General features: G+C 48.6%; 2 protein-coding genes across 4 annotated transcripts in view; one reads left to right on the forward strand and one right to left on the reverse strand.

Moving 5' to 3' along the window:
* Positions 1-2,392, reverse strand: part of PNLDC1 (PARN like, ribonuclease domain containing 1) — a 115,581-nt gene extending 113,189 nt beyond the window's left edge. For both annotated transcript variants that reach the window (XM_030185847.1, XM_030185840.1), the window contains exons 1-2: positions 2,309-2,392; positions 2,074-2,215 (exon numbers count right to left, since the gene is read on the reverse strand). In XM_030185847.1, coding sequence (XP_030041707.1) covers positions 2,074-2,149 — 76 coding nt within the window. In that variant the 5' untranslated portion in view covers positions 2,150-2,215; positions 2,309-2,392. The remainder of the gene's footprint in view (positions 1-2,073; positions 2,216-2,308) is intronic.
* A 1,118-nt stretch (positions 2,393-3,510) lies between these two features.
* The window catches only part of MRPL18 (mitochondrial ribosomal protein L18), a 30,068-nt gene continuing 17,668 nt past the window's right edge, over positions 3,511-15,910 (forward strand). The window contains exon 1 of one of the 2 annotated variants that reach the window (XM_030190334.1): positions 3,511-3,740. In XM_030190334.1, coding sequence (XP_030046194.1) covers positions 3,674-3,740 — 67 coding nt within the window. In that variant the 5' untranslated portion in view covers positions 3,511-3,673. Of the gene's footprint in view, positions 3,741-11,271; positions 11,308-15,910 lie in introns of those variants that run through there. The other variant, XM_030190335.1, reaches the window with a different exon arrangement.

Genomic DNA, 15,910 nt, shown 5'->3' on the forward strand with positions numbered 1-15,910 from the left:
CTTCACACATTTATTTACTGGGACTTATTAACAACTTTTACGAAGATTTCACCCGTATACAGCCTGTTACAAATTACCCTCAATTTGTCTTGCCACACCACTATCCCACCCCCATCCCTACCCTCTGTAGCACCAGCTTTTGTGGGACCAAGCAGCAGGGCCGGTCTTAGGCAGGGGCAGTCACACAGGGCCCCATGCTCGTAGGGGCCCCGCATCTCTGGCACATCTGTCCTCCTGTCTCGGAACACCTCCCTGCTCCGTACCTTAATGTGCATCCACATTTCAGTAGAGAGCATCAGGCAGCGATTTTCATATCCCATCAGCTGCCAAGCCCAGAGCCTTCTCACTGCTGTCCCTCCGAGTTGCAGGGTCGTCCCCTCCCTCCCTCCCAGTTGCAGGGTCCTCCCCCCTCCCTCCCTCCCAAGTTCCAGGTTCCTGCCCCCTCCCCTCTGAGTTCCAGGGTGCTCCCCCCTCCCTCCCTCCCTCCATAGTTGTGTGTTGGAGGACGTTTGTTAGGGAGGCTGCAAGTTGATTTCTGGGTGTGTGTTTGCAGCGCCATTATGATGCAGTATTTTTGTGGGTGTGTGTAACTTGGAGGGAGGTTGGTTGAGGTGCCGGGGACGTTGGGACAGTGGGTAGTTTTGTCTCGGAGAGCGTTTGTTAGGGAGGCTGCAACTGTGTTTCTGGGTGTCTGCGCCATCACATACCGAGAGCAGGAGCATGGGCATCCAAATAGTATTCTCCTTCCAGCGATGTTCCTCGTCTCCATGCTGCAGAGAAAGTGAGCGGTTCTGCTGCTCATTCTCCTCCCTTGTTCCCATGCAGTTGCTCGTGATTGGTCCGTCATGCTTCTGAGGTCTCCTTCCATTGCCTGGCAATGGTTCGGCGATTCCTTCATTGTCAGCTGCTGATACTCCTTCCTTTTTTCATGCAGGTTGTTCTCATAGGTCCGTGATGCGTCTGACATCACATTTCGTGGCGTAGCAACGAGTGAGCGATGCGATTTGGTGAGTGTCAGTGCTCCGCCCTCGACGTCATCATAACGCGAGGCGGGGCAGACACTCATGGGCAAACAGCGATTTACACAACTACAAACCTAGAACTTGGAGGCTTCCGGCTTCATTAGAACGTTGGAGGTGCGTTTTATATAGAGAGATGGTGGCAGGAGGGACGGGGAGGGGCAGGCGCTGGGCCCCACTGAACTGGTCTGCACAGGGCCCCGCAATTGCTAAGACCAGCCCTGCCAAGCAGGATGCAGTATTCTCACAGATCAGATGAGGTTACCCATCAGTGAGAATATTCATCCTATTACCCTCGAAAAACACCTGCTACAGATAAATAACTGTTTTCTAAAGCTCCTACTTACATACAAGCACCAAAGCATGTTCTTTCGTGCTCTGTAAACGTGAGGGGGTCTTTTACACTGACGCAGTATTGTTTTTAGCATGCACTAAATGCTAGAAATGCCCATAGAAATATATGGGTGTCTCTAGCGTTTAGCGCACGCTTATTTTTAGCATGTGCTAAAAACACTAGTGGGTCTTTGTAAAAGGACCCCTCACTGCTTAAGTCTCCCAGTTCCAGTTGGAAACCTTTTAGCCAGTTCTGCTTTTGCAATTACTTCCCAAAGCAGTGTGGTACTCCTAGCCCTTGATTTTACCCATTGAAATCAGTGCGGTCAATCCCATAAACCATACCATCACCTCAATGGGTGGTGGTAAGGGCTCCCCCTGAAATGGCCGCACAGCCATTTCCTGCAGTAAAGAAAGAATACCCTTTTACCAGCTTGGTAAAAGGGGGCCTGGGCGCACATCAAAAACACGCGCTGACGTCAACACAGGCCCCCTTTTGCCGCAGCTTGGTAAAAGGGGCTCCTAGTACCTTTACTAATAAGCCGTCACACACATTTACTCCAGTCCCGGCAGTCAATCTCACATCCAACATAGAAGCACTGAGACTAAAGGGTTTCTTGAAGAAACTTTCTTCTACCGGGGCCTCAACTAAATTTCTGCCATTCTGAAAGTGACAGATAAAAACATAAATGAAGGTAAGGATTTTAAGTTTCTTCCTTACCTAAGAAATCACAGCCCTGAATTTGCTCCTGAAGAATAGGAAGGGCTTCCTCCAGCTGACTGCCGAAAATATCCATTTGAGTCAAGAAGATTAGAAGCGGGACAAGGATACACGATAAAAGCAAAGGCGGAAAATAGGGTAGCTACAAATATAAACAAAAATATATTTTAAAAAAATCACGAGAGTAGAGCAAAAACTATTGATCCAGCTAGTAAAAAAGATTACAAGAACGTACTCCACACTACTACTACTACTACAACAAGCCCACATGTGAAAAAGCTCCCGCGAACGCCGGCCAGGCCACGCCCGTACGACGTAGTTCTCTCAGCGAGTCGCACACCTGTGAAGGACTCCCGCGAAAACTAGGCCACGCCCGTTCGACGTAATTCTCTCTAGACTGTTTGAGTATGTTGGGTTACTTGTAGAGGAAAAGTGTTCTAAAGCAATGCTTCTCAGCCAAGGTGATTGGATTTAAACCTGTCTCAACCCTCTAGCGGAGATACACTACTACTTATTTATGTAGCCCAGGCTATTTGGCATAGGATCCCAATTGGTCCGCGATCACTTCAGAGCTGTCAAGTTACCCATTTCCAGGAGGGAGATTATTCGGCTGGTTCTGGTTTTAAAATTACGTCCTAAAGCTATTTGTAATACATGCTTCTATTCATTGAAATCTGTGTTTTGTAAATACCATACAATATAGAATGAAGCTGACAGAAATCCAGGACCGGCCAAAAAGCATCTGTCTCCTGGAATGGGTGACTTGACAGCTCTGTCACTCTCCCCGTGTAGGCTGTTACATAGGAGATAGTGCTGTGGGTGCTGATGGCTGATATTTAACTTCCTTGGCCGGGCCGGAAGAAACGGGAAGTTTCTCAAATTTTAAACCTCCTTGGGACTGGCAGTACCGGGAGTGAATCTGCGGGTAAAACCCGGATACAGCAGGATCCTCCCGGATACGATTTAAAAACCTTTAAAAGTTATTTTTTTTCTTTGCCCAGTCGTTTACATATGGACATTTTACATATATCCTCCAAAATAAATGTTTTTAGAAGAAGGCAGCTGATGTATTTAACGCTGAGGATTATTCTCCCGGGATCCTCCTATTGCCTAACCAATCTTGTCCACCTTAAAAGTTGCGATCCTCCTTGCGACTGTAACATTACGTCACAGGGGGCGTAACTTAGCGGATCGGGCGTTCTCAAGCTTAAAATAAGGTTTAATGACAGAAGGAGCGCTTCTTTGTTTTCACGGCCGCTACTGCTTACAGTATGCAGCGATCACCAGCCATAACCTTACCTAGCGCTGCACAAATCTTTTAGAAAGTTGAACAAAGAGGGAGGATCCCGAGGAACCTGCTGTATCCGGCTTTTACCTTTTGCCATTAGTTTGCCCCGAATAAAGATGGCCGCATTGCAGTCGCAGCTGATTGGCTCGCGATTTCCGCCTGACCGGAAGGTGTCTTCCATGCATATGGCGGCCTCCAGGCTATGGAGCTAAACTGGTTCGAGTGAAGTGAGAAAATGGATGTTCCAGAGTATTGATAACGTATCGTTGTAGTGTAGACATCCCTGTAGCGTGCATTGCAACTTTCACGCTGATGGCCTTGTTGAGGAGTAGCAGGCATCTGCTGGTCGCCACCGGCAGACTCCAGGAAACCAGCGCGGGTAATGACACTAAGAAATCAGGATTCGATTATGAGGGGCGGGAAGTAACAGATTATGAGTGAGTTCGCTGCAGTTTGAATGCTGATTCCATATCATCATGCTGATCAATCCATAGACTGGTGGGTTGTGTCCATCTACCAGCAGGTGGAGATAGAGAGCAAACTTTTGCCTCCCTATATGTGGTCATGTGCTGCCGGAAACTCCTCAGTATGTTCTCTATCTCAGCAGGTGGTGGTCACCCACAGCAGCAGCTCTGGCTAGGTCTCCAAGCCTAATTTTTAGGTTTTTTTGAGTACCTGGGGTTGAGGGCTCTTCCTGAGCAAGTGCAAACCTGGTGGTGCCAGGTCCCTCCTTTTCTCCCCCCTCCCGCTGGCTCCGTTGAAAAAAAAATAATTTTTGGACGTCCTTAAGGGCGTTTATTTCGACGTTTATTTAAACGTTTATTGCAGCTACTCACTGGGACACCAGTTCGTTACAGCTCGGAGCGAGAAGCAGGTAATCTTTACCTTTTTATAGCGGGCAGGGGGTTCCCCGATCGATCTCCACGTGGCCTATGGCGTCAGAGGGCGAGGGCGCGAAGATTCGCTCCCCGGACCGCGTGTGCGTTTCTAGCGGGGATGCGGGGGCCTTAAAGTCTGATTCGCCCTTGTTGGTTGTCAGTTTGGAGGCCGGTCAGTGTCCCGGTTCTCCCTCCGGCGCGGCGGTTTTTCCCGCCATAAACGCCCATCCCCCGCTGCTCGCCTCCGCCATCTTGGCCGGCCACTCTGCTCGGACGGCTTCTTCTTGGACCGCCCTTGAGCTGGGAGACGTTAATGCCATGGCCACCCTTGATTTGGGCGACGGCAAAAAAGCGGCTAAAGTTAAGCGCCGTTCTTCCCGCGCGGCTCCTTCACGGAGTGTCGCGCCGGACGCCATCTTGGATGCGCAGCATGTTTCTCCCCCGCTCTTGCGAGCGCCGGTTGAGGGTGCATCTAGGGCTGTGGCCCAGGCTGCTGAAGTGCACAGTCTGGGGGGTTTCTCCCCCGAGTTTATTTTGCTGCTGCATCAGGCCTTCCTTATGCAAAACGCTGCCCCTGCTCCCTTGTCCGATAAAGGGGTTGAGGCCTCCAGAAGTAAACGCCCTCGGGTGTATTCCCAGGCCTTAGAGGACTTCGTCTCTTCTGATGTAGATGAGGGCAGCGTATCTGAGTTCTCCCAACGGTCCTTTGGGGATTCCTTGGAGGAGACGGATTCCCACTCGGATGGAGCGGATGACCCCTCTGCAGCGCGGATCTTTCGCTCAGAGGATTTGCCCAACCTGTTAATGCAGGCCATGAGCATTTTGAAGATTTCCTCTCCTGAGGACGTCTCTCCCTCAGCCCCTGTTGGCTCCGCCATTATGCTGGGGACGAAGCGCCCGCCTAGAACCTTCCACGTGCATGATGCCATGCACACCTTAATTTCGGCTCAATGGGATGTCCCGGAAGCGAGCCTCAAAGTGGCTAGGGCTATGTCCGGCCTCTATCCTTTGCCTGAAAGTGAACGTGAGGCCTTTCTTTGGCCTACCGTGGATTCTTTAATCACTGCGGTGACTAAGAAAACGGCGTTGCCGGTGGAAGGTGGCACGGCCCTAAAGGACGCCCAAGATAGAAGATTGGAGGCGGCCTTAAGGTCGTCCTTCGAGGCGGCTGCTTTAAGTTTGCAGGCCTCAGTTTGCAGCTCCTATGTGGCCAGGGAGTGCCTGACGATTGTGCAGCGGGCTTCCCCCTCGGATCCTTCCTTGAGGGCTGATTGGCCGGCCCTGGAATCGGGCTTGGCTTATTTGGCAGACTTACTGTATGATGTCTTGAGAGCCTCAGCTAAAGGTATGGCTCAGACAGTCTCTGCGCGGCGGTGGCTATGGCTGAAGCATTGGTCTGCGGACCACGCCTCTAAGTCCCGCCTGGCTAAGTTGCCTTTTAAAGGCAAGCTGCTCTTTGGGGTCGAGCTGGACAAAATTGTGACCGATCTCGGCACGTCTAAGGGCAAGAGGTTACCAGAGGCCAGGGCTCGGACCAGTGCTTGCCCCGGTAACTCCAGAGGACGGTTTCAAGAGGTCCGTCGGTACCGCCCGGGCAAGTCGGGCTCCTCTGCCTCCTCTTCCTTCAAGAGGAACTTCTCCCCCAAGCAGCATTCCTTTCGCAGAGACCGCCGTCCCGGAGGTACGCCCTCCGGTCCTCCCCCAGGGTCTCGTACCCAATGACGGGGTCTTGGTCCATGGCCCAGTGCAGATTGGAGGACGCCTGTCCTCGTTTCTGGGCGAGTGGACCAGAGTAACTTCAGACACTTGGGTGCTAGACGTCATCAGAGACGGCTACAAGCTAGAGTTCTGCCGACCCTTAAAAGACGGGTTTGTACTCTCTCCCTGCAAGTCTCCGGTCAAGGCTGTGGCAGTGCAGCAGACCTTGGACAATCTGATCCGCCTGGGTGCGGTCGTTCCGGTGCCAGAAAATCAGCTTGGCAAGGGACGTTACTCCATTTACTTTGTGGTACCAAAGAAAGGAGGTTCTGTACGGCCTATCCTCGACCTCAAAGGGGTCAATCGGGCCTTGAAAGTTCGGCACTTTCGCATGGAGACTCTCCGCTCTGTTATAGCGGCAGTGAAGGCAGGGGAGTTCCTGGCATCCTTGGACATCAAGGAAGCGTACTTGCATATTCCCATCTGGCCTCCTCATCAACGCTTTCTGCGTTTTGCAGTCCTGGGCCGACACTTCCAGTTCAGAGCCCTCCCGTTCGGGTTGGCTACTGCTCCGCGGACCTTCTCCAAAGTAATGGTGGTCATCGCGGCCTTCCTGCGAAAGGAAGGAGTACAAGTCCATCCTTATCTGGACGACTGGTTGATCCGAGCCCCCTCTTATGCAGAGTGCGGCAAAGCTGTGGACCGGGTGATTGCTCTTTTGAGCTCCCTGGGGTGGATCATCAACTGGGAGAAAAGCCAGCTGCGCCCAACTCAGTCCCTGGAGTATCTGGGCGTTCGATTCGACACCCAAGTGGGCAGAGTGTTCCTGCCGGACAATCGGATTGTCAAACTTCAGGCTCAGGTGGACCAGTTCCTAGTAGCCTCTCCCCTTCGGGCTTGGGACTATGTGCAGCTGTTGGGCTCTATGACGGCCACGATGGATGTAGTGCCCTGGGCCAGGGCTCATATGAGACCACTTCAACACTCTCTGCTGCAGCGCTGGACTCCGGTCGGAGGATTATGCTGTGCGCCTTCCCTTGGATCCAGCAGTGCGCAAGGCGCTGAGCTGGTGGCTGAAGACAGACAAGTTGTCTGCAGGGATGCCTCTTGTAACCCCGGAGTGGATTGTCGTCACGACGGACGCCTCTTTGACGGGCTGGGGAGCCCACTGTTTGGGAAGGGCAGCGCAGGGGCTCTGGTCTCCTGCAGAGGCAAAGTGGTCTATCAACCTCCTGGAACTCAGAGCCATTCGGTTGGCGCTATTGCAGTTCCTCCCGATACTGGCGTTGAAGCCAGTAAGGGTCCTGTCGGACAATGCCACGGCTGTGGCCTATGTCAACCGCCAAGGAGGTACCAAGAGCGCCCCTCTAGCCAAGGAGGCCATGAATTTATGCCAGTGGGCGGAAGCGAGCCTGGAGCAGCTGTCAGCGGCCCACATTGCCGGAGTCATGAATGTCAAGGCGGACTTTCTCAGTCGCCATACCTTGGATCCCGGAGAGTGGCAGTTATCGGCTCAGGCGTTCTTGGACATCACGAAGCGCTGGGGCCAGCCGAGCCTAGACCTGATGGCGTCATCGGCCAATTGCCAAGTGCCGCGCTTTTTCAGCAGAGGACGGGACCCTTGATCCCTGGGAGTAGATGCTCTTCTCCAACAGTGGCCGACACAGGAGCTTCTCTATGTGTTCCCGCCCTGGCCCATGTTGGGCAGGGTGCTAGACCGGGTGGCAAAGCATCCGGGCCGGATAATCCTGGTGGGTCCAGACTGGCCCAGACGTCCCTGGTATGCGGACTTGATCAGGCTCTTAGTGGACCACCCTTTGCGACTGCCAGTGGAGCAGGGCCTGTTGCATCAGGGTCCCGTGGTGATGGAGGATCCCTCCCCCTTTGGTCTTACGGCCTGGCTATTGAGCGGCAGCGTCTGAGGAAGAAGGGCTTCTCAGACAAGGTCATCGCCACTATGCTGAGAGCGAGGAAGCGCTCTATTCTACTGCTTACGCCAGGGTTTGGCGTACCTTTGCAGCGTGGTGTGAAGCAGGCTCACTTTCTCCCTTCACTGCTCCAATTTCTTCAGTGTTGGCGTTCCTGCAAGAAGGTCTGGAGAAAGGCCTGTCGCTCAGTTCCCTTAAAGTCCAGGTAGCGGCTCTGGCTTGCTTCAGGGGCCGCCTGAAGGGCGCTTCCCTGGCTTCGCAGCCAGATGTGGTGCGTTTTCTCAAGGGAGTTAATCACCTGCGCCCTCCTCTGCACTCAGTGGTGCCTGCGTGGAATCTCAACCTGGTGCTAAGAGCCTTGCAGAAGCCGCCTTTTGAACCCTTGTCGAGGGCATCTCTGAAAGACCTGACGTTGAAAGCAGTCTTTTTGGTGGCTATCACTTCAGCCAGAAGAGTTTCCGAGCTCCAGGCACTCACATGTCGAGAGCCTTTTCTGCAGTTCACTGAGGCAGGAGTGACTATTCGCACAGTGCCTTCCTTCCTGCCCAAGATTGTTTCTCGCTTCCATGTGAATCAGCAGCTCTGTCTCCCTTCCTTTCGTAGGGAGGACTACCCAGAGGAATACTCTGCTCTCAAATATCTGGATGTGAGACGAGTCATCATCAGATACTTGGAAGTGACCAATGATTTCCGGAAGTCGGATCATCTGTTTGTCCTGTTTGCAGGTCCTCGTAAGGGTCTGCAGGCTGCTAAGCCTACAGTGGCAAGATGGGTGAAGGAAGCCATTGCGGCGGCTTATGTGGCCGCGGGGAAGGTGCCGCCTATCCAACTGAAGGCTCACTCCACTAGAGCTCAGGCGGCCTCGATGGCAGAGGCCGGGTCCGTCTCCTTGGAAGAGATATGCAAGGCGGCAACTTGGGCTTCGGCCCATACATTCTCCAAGCATTACCGCTTGACTGTGGCTGCTCGGGCGGAGACCCGGTTTGGAGCTTCAGTGTTGAGGTCAGGGATTTCAATGTCCCGCCCTGGGTGAGTACTGCTTCGGTACATCCCACCAGTCTATGGATTGATCAGCATGATGATATGGAAGGTAAAATTATGTATCATACCTGATAATTTTCTTTCCATTAATCATAGCTGATCAATCCATAGCCCCGCCCAGATATCTGTACTGTTTATATTCTGGTTGCATTTCAGGTTCAAGTTTAGTCTTCAGTTACTTCAGGAGGACTTCGTGTTCAAGTTTTTTCAATTGGATTCTTCAAGAGTTGAGACGAGTTTGTGTTACAGTGAGCTGCTGCATTCCTCTCCCCTCCGTTTTACGGGGCTGGATTGAGACTTAAATTCTGCCGGCGCTCCCTCCCGCTTCGTACGGCTGTAGGGCAGTTTTGTACCCCTCCCGCTTTGGCGGTGTTAGGGTCAGTCAGCTCCTCCCGCGGTTGCAGGATAAGCCAGATCCCCCCCGCATCGGCGGGGTGGTGTCCCTCCCCCGCTCCGCGGGGATGAGCTGGACGGATTCCCCTCCCCCACTTGTGTGGGGATGAGTTGGGTTAATTCCCCTCCCCCGTTTCGGCGGTGGTGAGCTGGGCAGAGTGTCCCTTTGTGGGTGTAATTCTCTAAGTGCTGAGTCCTGCGGATGGAGCTTTGATATCGACATACTGAGGAGTTTCCGGCAGCACATGACCACATATAGGGAGGCAAAAGTTTGCTCTCTATCTCCACCTGCTGGTAGATGGACACAACCCACCAGTCTATGGATTGATCAGCTACGATTAATGGAAAGAAAATTATCAGGTATGATACATAATTTTACCTTAGAAGTAGCTGTTGGAAAAGCAATGGTGTGTTGTTATTTTATTGATAGCTTGTAGATAAGAATTGTTTTATTTATCAAGCTGACACAGATTAGGGAAGACCCTCAGAGCCTAGCAACGGATGCAAAGATCCCTTGTACCAGACTGGGTGAAGGCCGAAACCAAGTGATGGTAAATGGTCATGGATTTGATATACCGCCTTCTGTGGTACAACCAAAATGGTTTAAATTTATTATATGCAGGTGACCAGACACTGCTTCCCTCTGTGGTTCAGGGACCTCTGTACAGGGAGTTGAAAGGTGGCACAGGGAGTGTTGAAGTTCTAGAATAAGATCTTATATTATGAGGCTGGGCAATAGAAAACACTTTTTTTTTCCCCACAGAAAGAGTGGAGAATGCATAGAACAGCTTTTCAGGGCCCTGATCAGAACCTAATGCTGGTGTTGGAGCTGATTAGTGATGAACTAGCGCTGGCATTAATCTGTGCAAAATGTTTAAAAAGCTGTAGCGCAGAAAACATGCGTGTCAAAGATAGCCACAAATTGTATTTAAATATAATCAGATGTTAATGAGGTATTTCCTTTCAATGTTCAGAGAACAATTCATGAAAAAACCTTGCCCTTAACACTGGAAACCTACCACCAGCTCAGAACTGGCATTGGGGGAGTTTGAAGAGAGGATTTCTTATGATTTTCTTTTTAAAATCTGCTGGCTTTGATTTGTTTTGGAAGTGGAAGGAAGCCCATGTAAGCCTTGTATTTACTAGATTCCAACTAATCTGGCCTCCTATAAGTAAAATAAACCCAAGTCTATATAAATGCAAACAGTGTCTACCACTGATACACATAAACTGTTTTTATAAATTACTAGAAGAAGGAGAGTCAGAAGGCTGTTGATATGAGAAGAAAGATTTTATTATAACTTACCAATTATGGGTACACTGGTATATGGTAATTTCAGTCTAGGCCGTACATCAAATCAGATATAATCAAGACAGTTCTCAAAGCTTTTCACATAGAGAGTGGTAAACTGGACGCGAAGTGCGATTCCACAGTATTACTTATCTAATTTCTATTGATTTACAGTTCTCATTTATATACTCTTTCAATCACATGCTTTTGCGTCATTCTTATTCCTGTAAATCTGTCTTCGTGTACAGATACTAATTAGCATCAGAATTAGTTAATTTACTTATTAGCATTTATGATTTTCTTTATATTCAGCACTTTATTTCCTGTAACTTGCTTAATTTCACATTTACAGTAATTTCACATATCAGCAGGTCATCTGCACAGGTCATCTGGGTTTTTCTCACTTTCAACATTGTCTCCAACCGCATGATCTTGTTTGTTCCTTCCCACCTGTTCAATATTTTTAAAATTCCCCTAACTTTACTAGGGGTATAAACCATTTTGTAATGAGATCATATTTCAGTTTCTTATTAAACTGCTTGAAAAACACATCTACTTCCTTGTTATCCAATGTTGCAAGGCCTAAAACAGACCTTCTGTCACATAAGCATTTCTTGTAAATGACCATCTGTCTCATTTTTTTTTTTTTTTTTTTAGTTACATTTGTACCCCGCGCTTTCCCACTCATGGCAGGCTCAATGCGGCTTACATATACAGGTACGTATTTGTACCTGGGGCAATGGAGGGTTAAGTGACTTGCCCAGAGTCACAAGGAGCTGTGCCTGAAGTGGAAATCGAACTCAGTTCCTCAGTTCCCCAGGACCAGAGTCCACCACCCTAACCACTAGATCACTCCTCCACATGGGCATTTCCAGTAAATGATCATCTTTCATATAAGCATTTCTGTAAAAGTACAATTGTAAGCAGTTTACAGTTTGTCCTATTAACCTTTTGAGGCCTAGCTCTACACACAATCATACAGGTTATTGATCAGCCTATTCTATGGTTATATGGTCCTGTCCAGCATGGCCCATATATTCCATATTATTAACGGCATCTAAGCGCTGGTACTGAGAAAAAAATGTATGCAAGTCTGAGCAAACCTGAAACTGAAAGCACATATTGGCTCCTATTTTCTGTGCTTAACTGTAAGCCTTTCAAGTGGAAAAATAAATGGCAAAGCTTATATTTAAAGACACAGAAGCAGGACGCTGATATGTGTTTTACTTCAGGGTTTGCTGGGCATGTGCACAAGCGCTGCACTTACTGTGAAACTAGTCCTCATTTCTCCAGGCATGATCCTCTCCCTTACTTTCATTCTCACAGTGTGCATATGATTTGTATGTCATTAGCATTGGGGAGCTCTATTTTTGTGTTTTTGTACTATGGGGCGAGCACTGTTTAGTGTTGGAGTTCTTAGCATCAGGGCCCGGGGGAGTTGGTGGAGATAGATAAAAGCAGTAACAGAATGCACAGAAGCTTGCTATAAGCACAGTCCTCAGCTGCAGAGAAGTCAAGGGAAAGACCAACATAACAGTGATCACCTTGGGTCTATGGCATGCACCAGAAAATAAATAGGGCATACTAGAGGGGCCCTACAGTTCCTTGCTACTGTCATATTCTCTGTATTACCTCATTAATTACCCTAGCCCAGACTTGTCTAACCTACGGCCTGTAGGCCAGAACCCAGCCCACAAATTCCTGCTATCTGCTCGTGCCCAGCTGCCTTCAGCTGCATCAAACTCCTGCAATTCGAGGGCAGCTACAAAATTGGTAAGCAGTCTTGGACATAAAACATAGGACAGCCTTATCAACCTCAACATGTATACGCTGGAAGAGAGGAGGGAAAGAGGAGATGATAAAAACATTTAAAATCTCAGGGGCATTAATGTACAGGAAGAGAGCCTTTTTCAAATGAAGGAAAACTGTGGAATGAGGGGGCATACGAGGACATAGGCTTAGGATGAATCTAAGAAAGTATTCATTTATGGAAAGGGTGGTGGAAGTGTGAAATGACCTCCCGGTGGAGGATGTGGAGACAAGGTCTGTCAGAGTTTAAGAAAGCATGGGACAAGCATATACAGTGGTGGAAATAAGTATTTGATCCCTTGCTGATTTTGTAAGTTTGCCCACTGACAAAGACATGAGCAGCCCATAATTGAAGGGTAGGTTATTGGTAACAGTGAGAGATAGCACATCACAAATTAAATCCGTAAAATCACATTGTGGAAAGTATATGAATTTATTTGCATTCTGCAGAGGGAAATAAGTATTTGATCCCCCACCAACCAGTAAGAGATCTGGCCCCTACAGACCAGGTAGATGCTCCAAATCAACTCGTTACCTGCATGACAGACAGCTGTCGGCAATGGTCACCTGTATGAAAGACACCTGTCCACAGACTCAGTGAATCAGTCAGACTCTAACCTCTACAAAATGGCCAAGAGCAAGGAGCTGTCTAAGGATGTCAGGGACAAGATCATATACCTGCACAAGGCTGGAATGGGCTACAAAACCATCAGTAAGACGCTGGGCGAGAAGGAGACAACTGTTGGTGCCATAGTAAGAAAATGGAAGAAGTACAAAATGACTGTCAATCGACAAAGATCTGGGGCTCCACGCAAAATCTCACCTCGTGGGGTATCCTTGATCATGAGGAAGGTTAGAAATCAGCCTACAACTACAAGGGGGGAACTTGTCAATGATCTCAAGGCAGCTGGGACCACTGTCACCACGAAAACCATTGGTAACACATTACGACATAACGGATTGCAATCCTGCAGTGCCCGCAAGGTCCCCCTGCTCCGGAAGGCACATGTGACGGCCCGTCTGAAGTTTGCCAGTGAACACCTGGATGATGCCGAGAGTGATTGGGAGAAGGTGCTGTGGTCAGATGAGACAAAAATTGAGCTCTTTGGCATGAACTCAACTCGCCGTGTTTGGAGGAAGAGAAATGCTGCCTATGACCCAAAGAACACCGTCCCCACTGTCAAGCATGGAGGTGGAAATGTTATGTTTTGGGGGTGTTTCTCTGCTAAGGGCACAGGACTACTTCACCGCATCAATGGGAGAATGGATGGGGCCATGTACCGTACAATTCTGAGTGACAACCTCCTTCCCTCCGCCAGGGCCTTAAAAATGGGTCGTGGCTTCCAGCACGACAATGACCCAAAACATACAGCCAAGGCAACAAAGGAGTGGCTCAGGAAGAAGCACATTAGGGTCATGGAGTGGCCTAGCCAGTCACCAGACCTTAATCCCATTGAAAACTTATGGAGGGAGCTGAAGCTGCGAGTTGCCAAGCGACAGCCCAGAACTCTTAATGATTTAGAGATGATCTGCAAAGAGGAGTGGACCAAAATTCCTCCTGACATGTGTGCAAACCTCATCATCAACTACAGAAGACGTCTGACCGCTGTGCTTGCCAACAAGGGTTTTGCCACCAAGTATTAGGTCTTGTTTGCCAGAGGGATTAAATACTTATTTCCCTCTGCAGAATGCAAATAAATTCATATACTTTCCACAATGTGATTTTCCGGATTTAATTTGTGATGTGCTATCTCTCACTGTTACCAATAACCTACCCTTCAATTATGGGCTGCTCATGTCTTTGTCAGTGGGCAAACTTACAAAATCAGCAAGGGATCAAATACTTATTTCCACCACTGTAAGATCCCTTAGGAAAAGGAGGAGTTAAGGGTTACGGAGGATGGGCAGACTGGATGAATAATTTGGCCTTTATCTGCCGTCATATTTCTATGTTTCTTCAAGCTTGAGCTGCATGGTGCAGGGAGCTCAGGATCTCTCACAGTTTCAAGTCTCGTGAGACTTGAAACCAACGGACTAACCTTAATATCCTGATCACGCGGCTCAAGCTCTGTAAGCTTAAGCTGCATGTTGCAGAAAGTTCAGGAGCTCTCAAGATTTCAAGTTTCATGAGACTTGAAACAGTGAGGTCAACCCAAACTTTCTGTACTGGAGCAGCTCAAGCTTGAAGAGAGCCAGAGTCTTAGTGGAGAAGCCAGATTTGTACAGTTTTCATGCAGCTGAAGTCAGCCAAGAGAGATTGGGTGAAGGCTGCGGGGTGGGTACATGAGAGAGAGACTAAGTGGAGTGAAGGGTGGGGAGGGGAGGATGCCACTATTCGACAGAATCTGCAGCCAAATAATACAAAATGTTGCTCCCCAATAGAAAAGGGTTGAACAGCCCTGCCCTAGACTGTATTAGTGTATCTATGTTCCACTGTATGCAGGGATTTGTAAGTCTTTTCTGAGATAAATCAGAATTATGAGTCCATGGATCCCGTGAGAGTTTAAAATTAGGACTCCCTAACCTTTCCTTTTTGGTGCATTCTCCCCCCCCCCCCTTTTTTTTTTTTGTTGATTGTTGTGTTTACGTTCTAAGACAAATATTGTGCTACAAACTTCCTTTTGTTTCAGCTACAGTAACGTCTCGATTATCCAACCTAAACGGGACCAATCTGTTGTCGGATAGTACTGGAACCCCTCAAACAATACAGAAAGAAAAGCAGAGCCCCGGCTCACAATGGTGGTAAAAGTAGGGTCCTGGGTTTGGAAAATGGAAAGAGAAGCTATGTGATGTCACTGTGAAGTCTGTCGGATATTCCGGATGGTGCTCGGATCAGTGAAGGACGGATAATCGAGACAATACTGTAATTTCTTTTGTTTAGTAGTTTGTTTCTGCCTCTTTGAACCTGTTCCTACCCTGAGACTATAAACCACTTTGAAATTCTTGTGATACAATGGTATAACAAATTTTAGGTATTCAATAAATACAGTAAAAAAATGTATCCACTCTAATGCCCAACATACAGGGGTTTAATATACACAATGAATTGTTTTAGCTGCTGGCTGAATATACCCCATTGTGTTCTGTGCCTTCTTTCCCTTTCCTATCTTTTTGTTTCACCTATCCTATGTGTATTATGGAGTTCTTTTCTATTTCTGATTTTATTATTGTAAACCACCTTGATGGCATGTCTGGAAAGGTGGTATATCAAGGGAAAGGAGATGGGACTTCAAAGAGAAAATAGTACAACTACGACTCAAAATACCTGCCAGCCCCATCGAATACGCTACACTTCTAGACTGCCTAGACCCAAACCCTGGAATATACCCAGCAGATAGGATCTGGATTGAATTTGAGACAATATCGGAAGATCTTATCTCCCAAACACTTAAAAAATTCGCCAAATCTCATTGCAAATTAGATATATGCCCCAATACCCTTATGAAATTGGCACCCCAACACTTCATCACAGACCTAACGAAACACGTGAATTTTATGTTACAAAATGGAC

The sequence above is a fragment of the Microcaecilia unicolor genome, chromosome 1, assembly GCF_901765095.1.
Source record: "Microcaecilia unicolor chromosome 1, aMicUni1.1, whole genome shotgun sequence".
NCBI classification, from domain to species: domain Eukaryota; kingdom Metazoa; phylum Chordata; class Amphibia; order Gymnophiona; family Siphonopidae; genus Microcaecilia; species Microcaecilia unicolor.